General features: G+C 41.9%; 1 protein-coding gene across 2 annotated transcripts in view; it reads right to left on the bottom strand.

The window, feature by feature from the left end:
* Positions 1–17,387, bottom strand: part of LOC112231477 (mannosyl-oligosaccharide 1,2-alpha-mannosidase IA) — a 203,395-nt gene that overhangs the window by 50,244 nt on the left and 135,764 nt on the right. For both annotated transcript variants that reach the window (XM_024398233.2, XM_024398237.2), the window contains exon 4: positions 10,218–10,298. In XM_024398233.2, the coding sequence (XP_024254001.1) occupies positions 10,218–10,298 (81 nt within the window). The remainder of the gene's footprint in view (positions 1–10,217; positions 10,299–17,387) is intronic.

Below are 17,387 nucleotides of genomic sequence, written 5' to 3'. Positions count from 1 at the left end.
GAGCAGATTCAATGCATGAGCAGCACAGCCAATGGGTGTAATGTGAGGGTAGGACTCCTCCCCTTTAGACCAAGCAGCCTTCATGTTCGCGGCATTGTCTTTCACCAGCGCAAATACCTTCTGTGGTCCAAGGTCATTGATGACTGCCTTAAGCTCATCTGCAATGTATAGACCAGTGTGTCTGTTGTCCCTTGTGTCTGTGCTCTTGTAGAATACTAATTGAGGGGTGGTGATGATGTAGTTAATTGTTCCTTGCCCACGAACATTCGACCACCCATCAGAGATGATTGCAATACAGTCTGCTTTCGCTATGATTTGCTTGACCTTCACTTGAACTCTGTTGAACTCTGCATCCAGCAAATGAGTAGATAAAACATGTCTGGTTGGAGGCGTGTATGCTGGGCGAAGAACATTCAGAAATCTCTTCCAATACACATTGCCTGTGAGCATCAGAGGTGAACCAGTTGCATACACAGCTTGAGCAAGACATTCATCAGCATTTCTCTGACTACGTTTCTCCATTGGGTCAAAAAACCTGATTCGAGGAGGACCATGAGCTGTTGAGTTTATGAGTTTATGAGTTTATGACCCTTTCCAGCCCTAGGTATGATTGAGGTAAAAACTCTCACTCTATCCTCAGCTCACATGTGTGTGTATCCTCCGCTCTCACCACAGGTCTGAGTAGACAGATCCCTGTATCCACATTCTGATGGATAGAAGGAGGACTCCTTGTACCACAGTGGTTGATATTAATTAAATTCCCTCCACCAATTTTCCCTGAAGAAAAATCCCCTGGAGGATATCTATATCTCTCACACTCACACTCACACACACACTCACACACACACACACAGGTCAGCTCCAGGAAGGTGATATATGTTCTATGGAGTGGATGGGTGGATGGGCAGAGTGAAGACAAATAGCAGTGGGAGTAAGACAGATACCGTGGAGAGGGTAAAACCAGAGGGAGGGAAAATGAGAAAGAGCATGGCTGAGAACGAGAGGGAGAGCGAAACACCAGTCTGTGAGGGGAGAAACCGAATTCAACACGGAGGAATTCTCAGCTCTGTGGTGATGGTGTGCGTCTTCGGCGTGGTGCAGCATGGTGTGTTCAGCGTGGAAGCAAAAGTAGGTCACCCAAATAAAACATATTCTAAATAATGCTTTAGCTACTGACGAATTTCGTCCCCCACACTTTCTGAAATTGTGGTAATTCATTGACACTCACAGGACTGGAGGCTGGGGGACCTATTCTCCTGTGACACCACTGACGTGGAGCCCCGACTGGCACGGGAAGAAACTGACACTAGGGCAGTGAACCAGGAGAGGTGGAGAAGACTCTTAAGCAGCACCTGTCTACTTCAGGGGTATTTGAATGCTCTTTCCCCTCTGTCCTCTCACTCTCTCCCTTTCCATCTCTCTCTCTCGGTCTCCCTCTCGCTCTCTCTTTCCATCTCTCTCTCTCGGTCTCCCTCTCACTCTCTCTTTCCATCTCTCTCTCTCGGTCTCCCTCTCACTCTCTCTTTCCATCTCTCTCTCTCGGGCTCCCTCTCGCTCTCTCTTTCCATCTCTCTCTCTCGCTCTCTCTTTCCATCTCTCTCTCTCGGTCTCCCTCTCACTCTCTCTCTTTCCATCTCTCTCTCTCGGTCTCCCTCTCGCTCTCTCTTTCCATCTCTCTCTCTCGGTCTCCCTCTCGCTCTCTCTTTCCATCTCTCTCTCTCGGTCTCCCTCTCGCTCTCTCTTTCCATCTCTCTCTCTCGGTCTCCCTCTCACTCTCTCTCTTTCCATCTCTCTCTCTCGGTCTCCCTCTCGCTCTCTCTTTCCATCTCTTTCTCTTGGTCTCCTCTCTTTCCATCTCTCTCTCTCGTCTCTCCATCTCTCTCTCTTTCCATCTCTCTCTCTCGGTCTCCCTCTCGCTCTCTCTTTCCATCTCTCTCTCTCGGTCTCCCTCTCTCTCTCTCTTTCCATCTCTCTCTCTCGGTCTCCCTCTCACTCTCTCTTTCCATCTCTCTCTCTCGGTCTCCCTCTCGCTCTCTCCCTTTCCATCTCTCTCTCTCGGTCTCCCTCTCGCTCTCTCTTTCCATCTCTCTCTCTCTGTATAACATCTCTCTCTCCCGCACACACACCCTCTCTCTCCTGAACAAATGAATGTCCTTCCCTCTACACTTCCTCTCATGGCTGCCACTGCCTCTCCTTCTGCCTGCCTGTCTGTCTGTCCTCCACTCTGCCCACTGCAATTTTCACACAAGGGTGACTGAACCCAAAATGGTTCTACCTCGAACCAAAAGGGTTCTACCTGGAACAAAAAAAGGGTAATTCGAAGGTTTCTCCTATGGCGACAGCCGAAGGATCTTTTAAGGTTGTAGATAGCACCTTTTTTTACCCTAAGAGTGTACAGCAGTATACTAACAGAACAACCTGAGTGAAACAAGAGCTTGAAGAATACAGCATAAACCATAAAACAACGATTCAGCATTGCGGTTAGAGCACTGACCAGAGAGATCCCTTTATGCAAGGTACTTAACCTGGGGGCAGTGGTCAAACTGTAAGCCAAGGACCCCCATGGGTCTCTGTCTGCGCCAGCAACAGACCCAATCACACCACCAGCATTATGAATGGGCAGGTGTTACTCTGGCCTAATCTAAGCACTTCTCATCTCAATCCCACACACAGTCATCATTGTTCTCCAACATCAATTTACCATCGGGTGCAGCCCGAATGTCCTCCAGTGAAACTGGTTCTGCTATCCCATAATATGTACACACCAGGGTTTCCGTCAGGAAAATGTGGCAGCGGAGACTTGACCGGCAGCATTTTAATGTACTGGATATATAAGAAATGTACTGGACATATAAGAAATGTACTGGACCCATATGCATTGGTTGAATAACCTGATTAGGATGTCCACCCGCGGTTCTCAGAACGACGGAAATGTGGTAATTCATCTCAACAGAACATGCAACTGGGATGCAACGACGCGCGTCATTCTTACCGAATTCCCACGAGCAATTTGAGGATGTTAGAATACATAGGTGGAACACCAAAATGATGTAGCCTAATTCGCTTACTCCTATCTATACAGAAATCAATCAAATCATTCAACATAGGCTAGTACACCAGAAAGCATGATTCGGCCACAGAGGATCATTAGCCTCTGTGGATTGTTTTTAAATGGCATAGCCTACAGTTGTAAAGGGCCTGGAATTTGGGAAGAGTGCGCGGCAAATACCAAATAGACGATTGTTGAGTTGAGACTGTCAGTTAAAGGCAGAGAGACACCGCCAGGCATATCTCAATATTTAAATAATACAATTGTGGAAAAAGTTTTAGTTTAAGCCCACTGGCGGAGAACATTGGCCATATCCCCGGTGAGCGTACATATTGACTGTCTTTATCATTAGGGCAGTGACAATGTTTTTTCACAATTTTTTCCTCCAGGTTAGATGGACGTCATATTGTATTTGTGTCTCCGCTGTTCGTAGGCCTAACTTATGGATATTCTTATTGATCTTTTTGTCAGTGTGAGGAGAGTTGGCTACCCTGTAATTTGTGTCGTATTCAAAAGATTCTACAAATGTCTCCAGTCATAGAAAGTGGAGGAGAATTGCATGAAATGTGTTTATAAAAGGCCAACATTTTCCTGTGCAAAGAAAGGAGAAGAAATATAGGCAATCTGACATAGCCTTGGCCTTCTCTAAGCCACTACGCGCTGCCTTGAATAGTCTTTTTTTGAGAACAGCGATTGAGTTATATTATTAAAAAGCAATAAGGCACATGCAACAGATCAGAATGTTAATTAAGCATAAAATGTTGATAAACATTTATTTCTTCAAATTATAAGTGCAGCAATGCCGCTATGCGGGAATGTTCCTTCCATAATGCAATTAGCAGGAAAGCACCATAGTGAGCGGTTTCATGTGACAGAGATGAAAATATCCGTTAGGAAGAAGAGGGAAGGATCTAAACATTCAACAACTAACATGGGTTGCTAATATGATTAGGATTGTGCATTTGGCTGCTGGACAATGAAAAGAAAGTTGATATGAAAACCAATAAAACACGAGAGACGACGACTACTGGTTTCAATAGTATATGGAAGTCTTTATAAAATAATTGCCTGCACGTTTAGTTGGATTTTGGCAAGGTAAGATATGCCTCATAATATATAGTAAAATGTTCACGTTTCAAACAATGAAGTATATGTTTTCAAAATGCATACTGCCTCCAGCTCATTACAAAGTGGTGTGTGACGTGCTGAACCCTGCCTAGCTGCCTATGCACTTAAATGGTGAATGGGAAGCGCGCTTCACTTACCAGTTGATAAATAAAAATAGTAGCTCTTTTTAATCGTGGCCATTGTTTGTTTTTTGTTGTTGTTTTTTTTTACACACAATTGCCTTTAGAATTGTTGTGCAATGATTGTGTTTATTAAAGCACATATTTAACTCCAGTAGCAACAAACAGCTGTTTGAGCTGCATCAGCATCTCTCGTGCTACAGTACATCGACTTATTTCAATCAATGAATATGTTAAATATGCCAGCGCCAATTTTACTTATTGGCTTTTCATTTTGGCTATTACCAGCTCACGGAAACCCTGACACACACACACACACACACACACACACACACACACACACACACACACACACACACACACACACACACACACACACACACACACACACACACACACACACACACACCACACACACCTGTATTACCCCCTGTTAACTGTCTAAAGTGATTTACGTTCCCTGCTAACTCGAGAATGGTTCCAGGAAAAGGTGGCTTCTCAATTTGCCTCTCTCATCATGTGTGGAGGGTAAAACAGGAGAAGAGGGGTGGCGGTTGGAGACGGAGACGATAAATCTCGCTCCAGCAGACCCGTTGTCGTGGGCCGGGCAGTGTGGAATGGGATGGCACACCGTAACCCAGTAGCACTACACCACCTCAAACGAAGAATGAGAGGGAAAACACACTTCTGTACTTCACTCAACTGTATGATGTGGTAACTGCCAAAATAAAGGAAACATTTGAGTTAATGAGGGATACAAAGTCAATTGAACACAGGTACGTACACACAGGTGTGTTTCCTGAGTTAATACGTGTCATCGTGTATAAAAATGCTGGGCAGGCCCTTATTTTTGCCCATTATTTTGGCTATCATGGCTATTGATGACAATGCCCCCATCCACAGGGCACGAGTGGCCACTGAACGGTTTGATGAGCATGAAAATGATGTAAACCATATGCCGTGGAGGTCTCAGTCACCAGGTCTCAACACAATTGAATACTTATGAGAGATTGGAGCGGCGCCTGAGAGACAGTGCTTTGCACCACCATCAACAAAACGAAAAGTATAGAATCAACAAAAGTATAGAATTTCTTGTGGAAGAACGGTGTCGCATCCCTCCAATAAAGTTCCGGGCACTTGTAGAATCTATGCCAAGGTGCACTGAGAAGCTGTTCTGGCTCATGGTGGCCCAAAACCCTATATGTTGGTGTTTCCTTTAAATTGGCAGCAGTTGTGGTCAGTGCAGTTTATGATGAGGGAGGACAAAAACAGTTTTATGAGCATGGCCTTATTTATATTATGGCAGGTAACCTGGTGGTTAGAGCGTTGGACTAGTAACCGAAAGGTTGCAAGATCAAAATCCACCGATTTGACAAAGTAAAAATATGTCGATCTGCCCCTGAAAAAGGCAGTTAAATCCACTGTTCCTAGGCCGTCATTGAATATAAGAATTGGTTCTTAACTGACTTGCCTAGTTAAATAGGTAAAATTAAAATAAAATAAAAAAGATGACAGCATATGACTGTCATTCATATTCCATTCACCCAGTTCAATGTAACAGCGATAGGTTTAGGATATTACATCCTTATACTCTAAGGGAATTCCTCCTCTTCGTCAGAGGAGGAGTAAGGATCGGACCAAAGCGCAGAGTGGTAAGTGTTCATGATGATTTTTAATTCAAACTCAGAACACTAAACAGAAAATAACAACGTGAATTTACAAAACCGAAACAGTACCGTGTGGCCAAAACACTCACACGGAAACAAACACCCACAAACCAAAAGTGAAACCCAGGTTACCTAAGTATGATTCTCAATCAGAGACAACTAACGACACCTGCCTCTGATTGAGAACCATACTAGGCCGAACGCAAAAACCAACATAGAAAAACAAACATAGACTGCCCACCCCAACTCACGCCCTGACCATACTACAACAAAGAATAAAATAACAGAACTATGGTCAGAACGTGACATATACCCATCATGACGTTGCTACAACCTGGCCTATGAACAAAAGTTTACAACGTACGCACACAAAAGGCAGAGAGAAAACTTTGAAGTGACAGACAGTGACAAATGGACAGACAGTGACACATTCAATACCGCCTTGCTCCCTCTTGCCTGCATCTAGCTGATATAGGGTGTAATCATTAGTCCAACAATTGCAAAACAAGAGTTTCTATTGGGAAAATGCAGATATGTCTATCCCCATTTTGTTCCTTTTAAGATTATTTTTTCAACAGAATCGGCGGAATGAATACACCCCTGATCACACGTAAACACAGTTCACTTTCATAAAAGCCAGGTTGTATTCCTTCTCGCATCTATGGGCTCTCCAACTCTCATCTTTTCCCTTTGTCACTTGTGGACGTCAATTCAAAACACATCAGCTGTATGTGACCAAGCGAAAAAACCTTTCCAAACCAAACCATATCATAACAGCTACACGCAGCCTACATCGTTGTCACCATATTAGATAAACTAACGTCCTAGTCAACATAGCTAATAGAGCTAATATGTTAGTAAACACGCTACAATCATGCAGTGATGTTACAGTGTACAGTCAGTAAGCAGTTATACTGGCGGGCCCCGGTGGCAATACATTAGTAATACCAAAAGCTTACCTTGACTTGGAAGAGTTCCAGTGTTGTGTTGGATAGTCATAGCCAGCTAGCTAACATATCATCCTTCTGTTTGAGCAGGGTGTTTGAGTAGGCTAAACTCGCTTGCTGCATTTGCTAGCTAAGTAAGTGAAACTGAAAAAATTATCCTTCATTTTGGAAGATATGAATTTGTTAAAAACTGTTCAACTATTGTCTTTCTCTCTTTTTGAGTCAACTACTCACCACATTTTATGCACTGCAGTGCTAGCTAGCTGTATCATATGCTTTCAGTACTAGATTCATTCTCTGATTCTTTGATTGGGTGGACAACATAACAATTCCTGCTGCAAGAGCTCTGATAGGTTAAAGGACATCCTCTGGAAGTTATCATAATTACTGTGTAAGTCTGTGGAAGGGGGTGAGAACCATGAACCTCCTAGGTTTTGTATTGAAGTTATTATACCCAGAGGAGGATGGACGCTAGCATCCTCTGGCTACACCATTGTGCTATCCTATGCTACTGTAGACCTTCATTGCAAAATAGTATGTTTTAATCAATTATTTGGTGATGTGATTATATTTAGTATAGTTATCTAAAAAGGATCACTTTTTAATTGTAAAAACAAAAATCTGAAAATCACTGAGGATGGTCCTCCCCTTCCTCCACTGATTGGCAGTTACCTTGTACAGTATGTCCTAATATGTACTTACAGCACCGAGAAATGTCACGGAAAACAAACACAAATGCCAGTGTGAACCCCATTGCAGCTTTAGGAGTGACAGACTATGAGAAGGGATGTAAGGGCTGCCTATAGCAATTTTACTCATCTGATTGCATTTGCATTTCACAAGAAGAATTTAAAGTGCATTTCACAATGTCTAATCAGATTCTATCCTCCTCTTCTCCAAACATGAGAGAGAAATGAGGGAAGTTATGAGGAAAGCTTCCTAGGCAATTTGTTTACCAACTTCTGATTAATATGAACATTTCCACTGTATGCTCTTTGAAAGAGCAATTTACTATAAGAAGTATAACCATTAATAATTGCAATGGGTATAAACAATGATGACAGTTGTGTGTGAATGAATTGAAGCTCAAGCAACAGGCATCCACATCAAAAATCTAAACTGAGTTTAGTGCTATGTGGGCTGTATGGTGATATAATGTGACAATATTGATTTTACACACTGTTCTTGTCCACATACACTACTGGTCAAACGTTTTAGAACACCTACTCATTCAAGGGTTTATTTTTATTTGTACTATTTTCTACATTGTAGAATAATAGTGAAGACATCAAAACTATGAAATAGCACATATGGAATCATGTAGTAATCAAAAAAGTGTTAAACAAATCCAAATGTATTTGAGATTCTTCAAAAGCCACCTTTTGCCTTGATGACAGCTTCGCACACTCTTGGCATTCTCTCTACCAGCATCACCTGAAATGTTTTTCCCACAGTCTTGAAGGAGTTTCCACATGTGCTGAGCACTTGTTGGCTGCTTTTCCTTTACTCTGCGGTCTGACTCATCCCAAACTATCTTAATTTGGTTGAGGGGATTGTGGAGGCCAGGTCATCTGATGCAGTACTCCATCACTCTACTTCTTGGTCAAATAGCCCTTACACAGCCTGGAGGTGTGTTGGGTCATTGTCCAGTTGAAAAACAAATGATAGTCCCACTAAGCCCAAACCAAATGGGATGGTGTCTCGCTGCAAAATGATGTGGTAGATATGCTGGTTAAGTGTTCCATGAATTCTAAATAAATCACATACATTGTCACCAGCAAAGCACCCCCACACCATAACACCTCCTCCTCCATGCTTTACCTTGGGAAATACACCGAATCTCACAAAGACATGGCAGTTGGAACCAACAATCTCCAATTTGGACTCCAGACCAAAGGACAAATTTCCACCGGTCTAATGTCAATTGCCTGTGTTTCTTGGCCCAAGCAAGTCTCTTTTTCTTATTGGATTCCTTTAGTAGTGGTTTCTTTGCAGCAATTCGACCATGAAGACCTGATTCACACAGTCTTCTCTGAACAGTTGATGTTGACAAGTGTCTGTTACTTGAACTCTGTGAAGCATTTATTTGGGCTGCAATTTCTGAGGTGCCGTTAACTCTTATGAACGTATCCTCTGCAGCAGAGGTAACTCTTGGTCTTCCATTCCTGTGGTGGTCCTCATGAGAGCCAGATTCATCATAGCCCTTGATGTTTTTTGCGACTGCACTTGAAGAAATCTTCAAAGTTCTTGAAATGTTCCTTATTTACTGACCTTCATATCTTAAAGTAATGATGTCATTTCTCTTTGCTTATTTGAGCTGTTCTTGCCATAATATGGACTTGGTCTTTTACCAAATAGGGCTATCTTCTGTATACCCCCCTACCTTGTCACAACACAACTGATTGGCTCAAACGCATTAAGAAAGAAAGAAATTCCACAAAAAAAACTTTTAACAAGGTACACCAGTTTATTGAAATGCATTCCAGGTAAATACCTCAAGAAGCTGGTTGAGAGAATGCCAAGAGTGTGCAAAGAGTGGCTTTTTGAAGAATCTCAAATATAAAATACATTTTTGATTTGTTTAACACTTTTTGGTTACTACATGATTGCATATGTGTTATTTCATAGTGTTGATGACTTCACTATTATTCTACAATGTAGAAAATAGTTTTAAAAAATAAAGAAAAACCCCTTAGGGTAGGTAGGTGTTCTAAAACTTTTGACCGTTAGTGTATATTCATATTTCACGAATATTCTGCAGTAGAGAAATGTTGTGCTTTCTCTCCCTGACTCACTCAGCCTCCAAATCAATGTCCATTAAGCCGACTCAAGCGCTCCTATGTCATTGGACTTGTTTACCATTAATTTGGCGTCAGCATGGATTGTCCCCACTTCATCTGAACAGCCTAGAGCATCATGTCATGTACCATGCTTGGGCAGATGTTATTTTATATAGCACGCTTGACCTCCACTCTGTTCATAGTACATTGGTCATAGATTGGTAACGCAGAGGGTCACATGTGGGTCAGTGCAGATGTGTGCTTGCGCTGTATGTCGGTGACAGTAATGTGGTCATGCCGGGAAAAGGGCATGTGGGAGTTATGTGAGCTGAGAAATGTTTTACACACTGACTATGTGATGAGATTTCCTGTTTCTGTTTGTGTGTGTGTGTGTGAGTGTTTTATGACTTTGCAACACTTTTCCACACAACTCCTTCATCATTCAAAATGCAGGGCCAAATCTCAATAAAGGAAGAGACCGGTTCTTCCTGAAATCGAGGGGTATAATAGACATTAATGAATCTTACCTCCTCTCCTGTCAGGTAGTACGCAGAGAGCAGCCCACCAACGTAACGGATATTCACCTCGAAGAGAGAAGCCTCGCCGTTCTGTAAGAGAGAGATCACGCTGCATCAGAGGTGGAATGCTCCATTAAGGACACAGCCCAATCTCATAAATGATTAGTCAAAATAACTCATATTTCTATCAACAGTCGCATGGCAACACCAACCAATCAGTCGTGTGATGATATAGAGGTTAAAAAACATCATCAATAATGAATCATGAATAAACCTACATTTTTTAATTGATCAATAATAATGAACGAGAATTTGATGTTTGCGCTCTTGAGCCATAGAACCACGAAATCCATATGTGAAGATCTCTTCACATTGATAAAAGTGATACACATGAATGGCCAACGTGTTGCCCATTGAAACAGTGGAGTTATGCATACTGTTATACAGTAGCCGTTAGCTAGAGAGTAGGCTTGTCCCATCTTAGAACTAGTAATGCTTCCCATCCATAGCCCTATAAGACTCCATTTATATACGTTAAATAAAGTCTCTAGAAGGGAACATTTCAATAAAGCCAGGGAAGAGAGTCAAAGGCGTGCGATAATGTTAGCTGCATTTTACTCACTCTTATGTCTAATGTTTAGAACCGCGGCAGACTATCGATTCTCCTCTGGCAGCCTTAGAAAATATACACCGTCTAGTTCACTGATGACTTTCCACTCCTAACTCTTTTTCGCGTTTTCTCATCACGTTTGCGGCCTTTCCAATTCTCTTTGTTGTGAGTTCCAGGATTTGAAAGTGGCGAAACGGTGCTAGGCTTTACTTTTCCATCTCCCGTTATGTCTTCTTCGACACAACTATCAGGATGGTGCAACTGGGTTAAGATTAAGCTGTCAGAATACACCATCTCAGAGTGCAATTAGTGCTCTGTCAAATCTATTATTATAGCTCCTGGAGCGATTTGCTGTTCGCCAAAGTCAGACCGAGTTTATCAGTGCACTGCTCCATGTGTTATGGGAATGAAGTTAAGAGGTGTTAAGGACTAACACGTGTCCGTGAATGAGATGGCGGTATGTCACCATAATTACAGACACTCATTCTCACCCAAGGTTGAGGTGACGATGGTGCTTATTGACTTGGAGACCCTTCAAGAAGGAAATTGCTATCTCAAGAAGCCACGATAAGGAAACTGTAATTGGGTGGCGCTGGAGAGGTTAATTACATCCAATCTGTAACCAGAGTAAAGATGCGGAGCGACTCTATCGTTTTCCGACCATACATTTGTACACACTGTATGAGAAACTCACAAAGTAAAGTCATGTACTTAAAAAAAAAGTTTTCAAGAGATGAGTGCTACAGTTCGACATTCTTCACAGCTGTTAAATTCCAGCCTTGCACGATGTCATTATTAGGTAATGACTGCTGGGCTAATGTGCGACTGAGAAGTTGGCCACGTCTCTTTCAAGACAGTTTAACCACTGACATTCTGTAAGACAAACTGCCAATCCTCTGCCATGGTGACCCAGAGGAGTCGTCTTGCCAACCCGTAGATGAGTGGCCGTTCTATAATGGACCTAAGATGGTGGTGATTAGGGACAGACTTTTAATTTGTCACCAGTGATGTTGGCACTTTGGCAAGGACAGCCATAAAGTACAATGAGGGGACCGTAATGGTGACTACGGTTCAACTGATCTGACTCATGCTAACAAACACAAGCCTTGTAAATCACTCTTCAAATGTCTCATAACAGTTAATTTAGTATGAGTGGTTTATTCCAGAGGCTTCGATGCTGATTGGGTCCATTGATAACGAATTTATATTATATAAGCGTTTCAAAAACATTTAATTAAAATACATTGTTGTGCTTAATTTGCAATTTGTTCTGCCAGATGTTTTCCAGTCATTTATTTCCCAATATAACATTGTTAATTTGCATCACAGGGAATTATTAGGTCTTGCATCTACGTCCATGACCACACACGTTGAGGCTCCGCTCCAAACAAAGCAGATCGCCTTGGGAAAGCTCAACGCGAAATCCACTGTAGCCACTTCACCTGAAAAACAATGTGATTAAATCTCAGCATCACACCCATACAGTATTATCATGGGTGAAACAATAAACTAATACATCCAAAGTCTCCCCAGAAGGCTTTTCACGCGAATAAATAAAAAGCAATGTGTGCACATTTAATTGCTCCACTTTTCCAGTGCTATGCAGAGTGGAAAATAAAATCAGGTGAAGGAAGGAATAAAGGCGAGCTTGTTGTTTTTCATTCCCTGCCTCTCTCGCCTAACTCTGCTCAGCAGTGCGTCTAATTAGAAGACAACACAGGGCTGTCAGAATTAACACGCCAGCTCTAACTGCCTCTGTTACTGCCACCCAGATTTCTGCGTATGATCCTCTCTCTATTGTAAGAGCACCACCACCTCCAGTACTATTCATACTGTATAGAAGGAGTTGCACTATTCAAATAAATGATTAGTCTGGGATAGGGCTGTGTCATTGCATTTTGTCAGCCGGTTATTGTCATGCAAAAGCCTACCGGTTTCACCGTAATTGATCGTTAATTAACATAAACACCTTTATAATATCTACATTTTAAAAAGTCTAATAAGTCAATTGAAGATACACCCTCACAGTAAATCCATGATTTATTTTAGTCAGGTCTAAAGAAACATTATGATATGAAGAAAATGTATTTCAGAAGAACAGAATATGAGTTGGCCTACTGTATGTTAGCTGGCTATGTGCCATGCCATAGGCTGTAGGCTTGTTCATTTAGTAGACAATATATACTTATAAGTCCAGTGCCATTCTTTTGTATGATTTAATCCCAAGAAGAATATAATTGAATTTAGTTGAATAAAACAGAAAGGATATTTTTCCCCATTCCAAAGTGAGTACGCATTTGAAGTGGCTATGTTGAGCGTAAAAGTGATTATTTGAAACAGGACCTACGGTATATGCTAGATTTAGAGTTATTTGGCAACTTTTCTTGTGAATGATACAAACCTTAAAATGCCTTAGAAGTCAAAAGATATACGGGATGCTTGATGCGACTATAGGCTACTAACGATTTGACATCGTCTCAGGCTGCACACACCGTTTTCCCATGAAGTGATCATATTTTCACCCATCGGACTATTCTCAATTTAACATTGTCTTTACTAATATGTTGAATTAGTTTAGACGTAGAATGGCCCATTATCAAATAGGCAGGAACAGGGGCAAGATTTTAAAAAATACATGTCGCCCGTATTCACTCGAATAGCGAATGGAGGCCACTTTCCTGCTGTTCGTTTCACTCACGTTGGGTAGGCTACTCTGGTTATTTCTCGGTGTGACAGGTGATAATCAGCACAAACTCTGTATGCCATGAGCTCCCCAACCCTGTTGCTGCAGCTACCCAGTGCTTAATCTGGGAAACCAAGTTAAATCTGTTCGGGAACATTGATAGTAACATGCTCCACCGCGAAACATATTTCATGAAACTGTTGACAACCACTCTCTCTGCACCTGGAGAAAGGAATGAAGGAGAGAGGAGATGGAAACGCACAGTGGTGAGATATTCTGTAGCTAAAGGTAATGGGTCAGCCTATTAATATAAAAAATGCCCTATTACTTGGCTATTCAAAATCAAATACACATTTGTAGACTAACTCTGGATTTGCTTAATTTAGGGTAGACCAATTATATACTAAAGATATCGTTTTTTAAAAACGTTTATCTTCCAAGCGTAATATGGTTAGGCTATATATTGTATAACGTAAAAATCATTATTTTAATTCCATAATTCCATTCCGTTTGGGTTTGGGCTCATAATAGGCCTATGTGTATGTATAATCTATAATATGCATAATTGTGTTTTGAATTAATCATCACCTTAGAAAGCACTGTCCGTTTTGTTGTGTTAGGCTTTGAAACAACATCCACAACGACCATGTTTTCCACTCAGTTTCAACCTGTTGTTGAACTTCTTTCTTCAAATTGATCAATCACAGTGAGGTGAGTTTTAAGAGCACGATGCTGTTTTGATGATGTGATTTTCGATTGCATTTACGTCAAAGTGGTTAGAGGGACAATAGAGCCCCGAATACCAGGCCATTAGGATCTGATGGTCGTTAGCGACTTGGGTACTACCAAAGCATGTCCAGTGTGCATAACAGGAGATTACCATGCTTTAGCGGTCACATAGGATTTTACTGTGGTCATGACTGCCGGTGTAAAACGCTCACCGCAACAGCCCTAGTCTTGGAAATGGTCTTATATGGGCATGTACAGGTCTGACTCTTTGTCCCTCACTGCACATTCCGGAGGGCAATTTGATTATTTCATAAAGCAGCTGACCAATAATGAAGCTACACAACAGAACATGTAATCCAATGTGGATTTAGGGGCTGTGTGTGTGTTGTAAATGCTACCAGATTGGCATCCAAAAATGGTGCTATATACATATATATCCCACAGCTGTGCCAACGTGCCTGAAAGGAGGTTATGAAAAAAGTTAGTCTAGTAAATCAAATGATCTATGGGGGGGAAGTGCATTGCTGTTGTGCCTTGTTAATGTTCTGCTTCAGTGTACAGTGTACAATGTTGTCTTTGTTTGATGCTTGCTTTTCGGTTGGTGAGCATTCAACAAAGCATGGCACTGGTTTTGATCACTCTCTCTGCCAAGATTAGACTGGGACATAAGCCTGATTGGCACATCCCGCTGTGCTTTCAGTGTGCAAGAGGGGCAAATGAGACTGTTATTGAGGCCTGCAATGGACTGCTCAGGCACAAATATAACATTAATGGTATGATTTAATCCTAATCCGGGGCTATCAGAGCCATTGGGTACACAACACACTGCACGTCCAGACTCTAGGATTCAAACCTGTGGCAAAATCAGCACTCGGAAACCAAACAAATAGATTGAGTTTCGTGGGAAGCTGAACAGATAAATCAGTATTTAAATAGAGGAGTAGATCACGCCTAAATCAAAGTTGGTGTTAAACCAACAGAGCTGTGATTTAACTCAACTTCACTAATTAGCACGGATTGATTATGAAAGGGACCAATAGGTGGTGTCACTCAGGTACTCTTTCGTCCACAACCTGGAAGCTGTAACTCTGCTAATACCGTTGCTGTGAACAGAAGTTCCTCAGAACTCCTTCCTTTCCTGTCACCAACAGGATGTAAATCCAGGGCTGTTTTTGAAAATGTACAGTAATTATGGGCTTGATTAGCATCACGTCCATAATTAGGCTGTCCTAGACACCGGAGCTTTAATGACTGCTAACCTCTGGAGCATGATAAACAGCACGACCTGGGGAAGGAGCGCTCACGCTAATTTCTCACTACTAAAAGGGACACTTACAGCAAGTAATGTTGGGCCTTTACATGTTGTGACAGTGGTGACATCATCATGCGTTCAAAGATCGGCGCTCTCATAATGCAGTTTTTCCTAGCCAGCGTGCTTCTACACCTGCATTGCTTGCCGTTTGGGGTTTTAGGCGGGGTTCCTGTACGGCACTTTGTGACATCAGCTGACGTAAGAAGGGCTTGATGAATACATTTGATTTGATTAGCAGGCTACATTACTGATCAGCTGATTCGTTAGTTGACGTTGAGATAGATTTTGGTTTAAAGACAGAGTCTGAGCAAAGCACGAGGTAACGTCATTTAATTTAAGCACATCTGCGCATTTACTGTATTATCGCAAACAATGTTATATGACGGCTGCTGAGAGAGGCTTCTCCAACGGAGTTAACGGAGACCAAAACAGAGTATGTGGTCCATTATTATTAGTAGGCTATGTTCCTAGTAGTGCATTATTCTAATAGGCATCAGTGGAGGGCAGATTTTTGAACTGGAGCTGAGACACAACAAAAAACACAACATATCAAAAAGGTCTTGGGTTGTTACGGGTGGGAGGACACTTTGAACTTTTCTTTAGTCATCAAAACAACACAGGTCAAGAGTTCACGACCTTCCTGTTTACTCTAGATGTGTTTTATCTTTTATGTAAATACTGCCAGCCATTTTTACTGCCAGCCACGAGACTGTTAGCGGTGGAGTAGATGTGATAGATCAGGTACTTTGATTTCAATGCAACACAATCATTCTGCTACCAGAGTTCCATTCTCTCCGTGATGCATTTTTTAAGAGGGGGCAATATAGAAGGCGTCACCACAAATCATTAAAGTCTTATAGGCCAATATATTCTCGAAATACAAGAGGCGAAATGGTTGGCTGCATACTTTATGAAAGTTCAGATTTCTGAACTCATAAGGGAATGTACAGAAAACAATCTATCCCATAGTGATAGGCTATTCCATATCTTATCCAAAATGCATCCATCCATCTCTCTCTCCCTAACACATACACACCCATGACACTGTCTTGTACCACATCTTCACTGAATACATTATGGCAAAATAAGAGACTGACTAATAATAAATGAATGTCACTAGGGTGATAACTTTGAATTACAGCCCCTCGTCCTCCTCTATCACTCACAATCCCTCCATCTCGCCCATTGTCTGGGGAGTAGAAGGCATTGAAGAGGGGGGAGTTATTGAGAAAAAAAGGTTTGGTGAATGCACCCCAAAGCGGTTCTCTTTGAGTGTACACACAAAGGCACTCAGACACAAATACACACACAAACAAGAACACGACAGCAGACATGTGTCTCCAGGAGTTCACAGGCAAGGAGAATGCTCTCATAATGCAGGTCTCTCATTTATTTATTTATCCTTTATTTAACTCATGGGACCCTCCTCCTCTCTCTCTCATTCCATCTCTCCCTCCTTGTTCAGTCCATTTTTCCTCCACGTTGTCACGACTTCTGCCGAAGTCGATACCTCTCCTCGTTCGGGCGGTGCTCGGCGGTCGACGTCACCGGTCTTCAAGCCACCATTGATCCATTTTCCATTGGTTTTTGTCTTGTCTTCCTACTCACCTGGTTCCAATCCCATTAATTCCATGTTGTGTATTTAACCCTCTGTTTCCCCTCATGTCCTTGTCAGAGATTGCTTATTGTCATGCTCATGATTTATGGATTGGTGTGCGACGGGTTCGTGTACCCACCTTTATTTTATTATGTACTTTGGTTTTGGCGTTTTTGTTTTACGTTATTAAACTACACCATTTATACCAAGTTTGATTCTCCTGCGCCTGACTTCCATGCCACCTACAC

Source organism: Oncorhynchus tshawytscha, linkage group LG03 (assembly GCF_018296145.1).
Source record: "Oncorhynchus tshawytscha isolate Ot180627B linkage group LG03, Otsh_v2.0, whole genome shotgun sequence".
NCBI lineage: Eukaryota > Metazoa > Chordata > Actinopteri > Salmoniformes > Salmonidae > Oncorhynchus > Oncorhynchus tshawytscha.
Note: the sequence above shows the minus strand (reverse complement) of the source record. Positions and strands in the feature narration are given on the sequence as shown.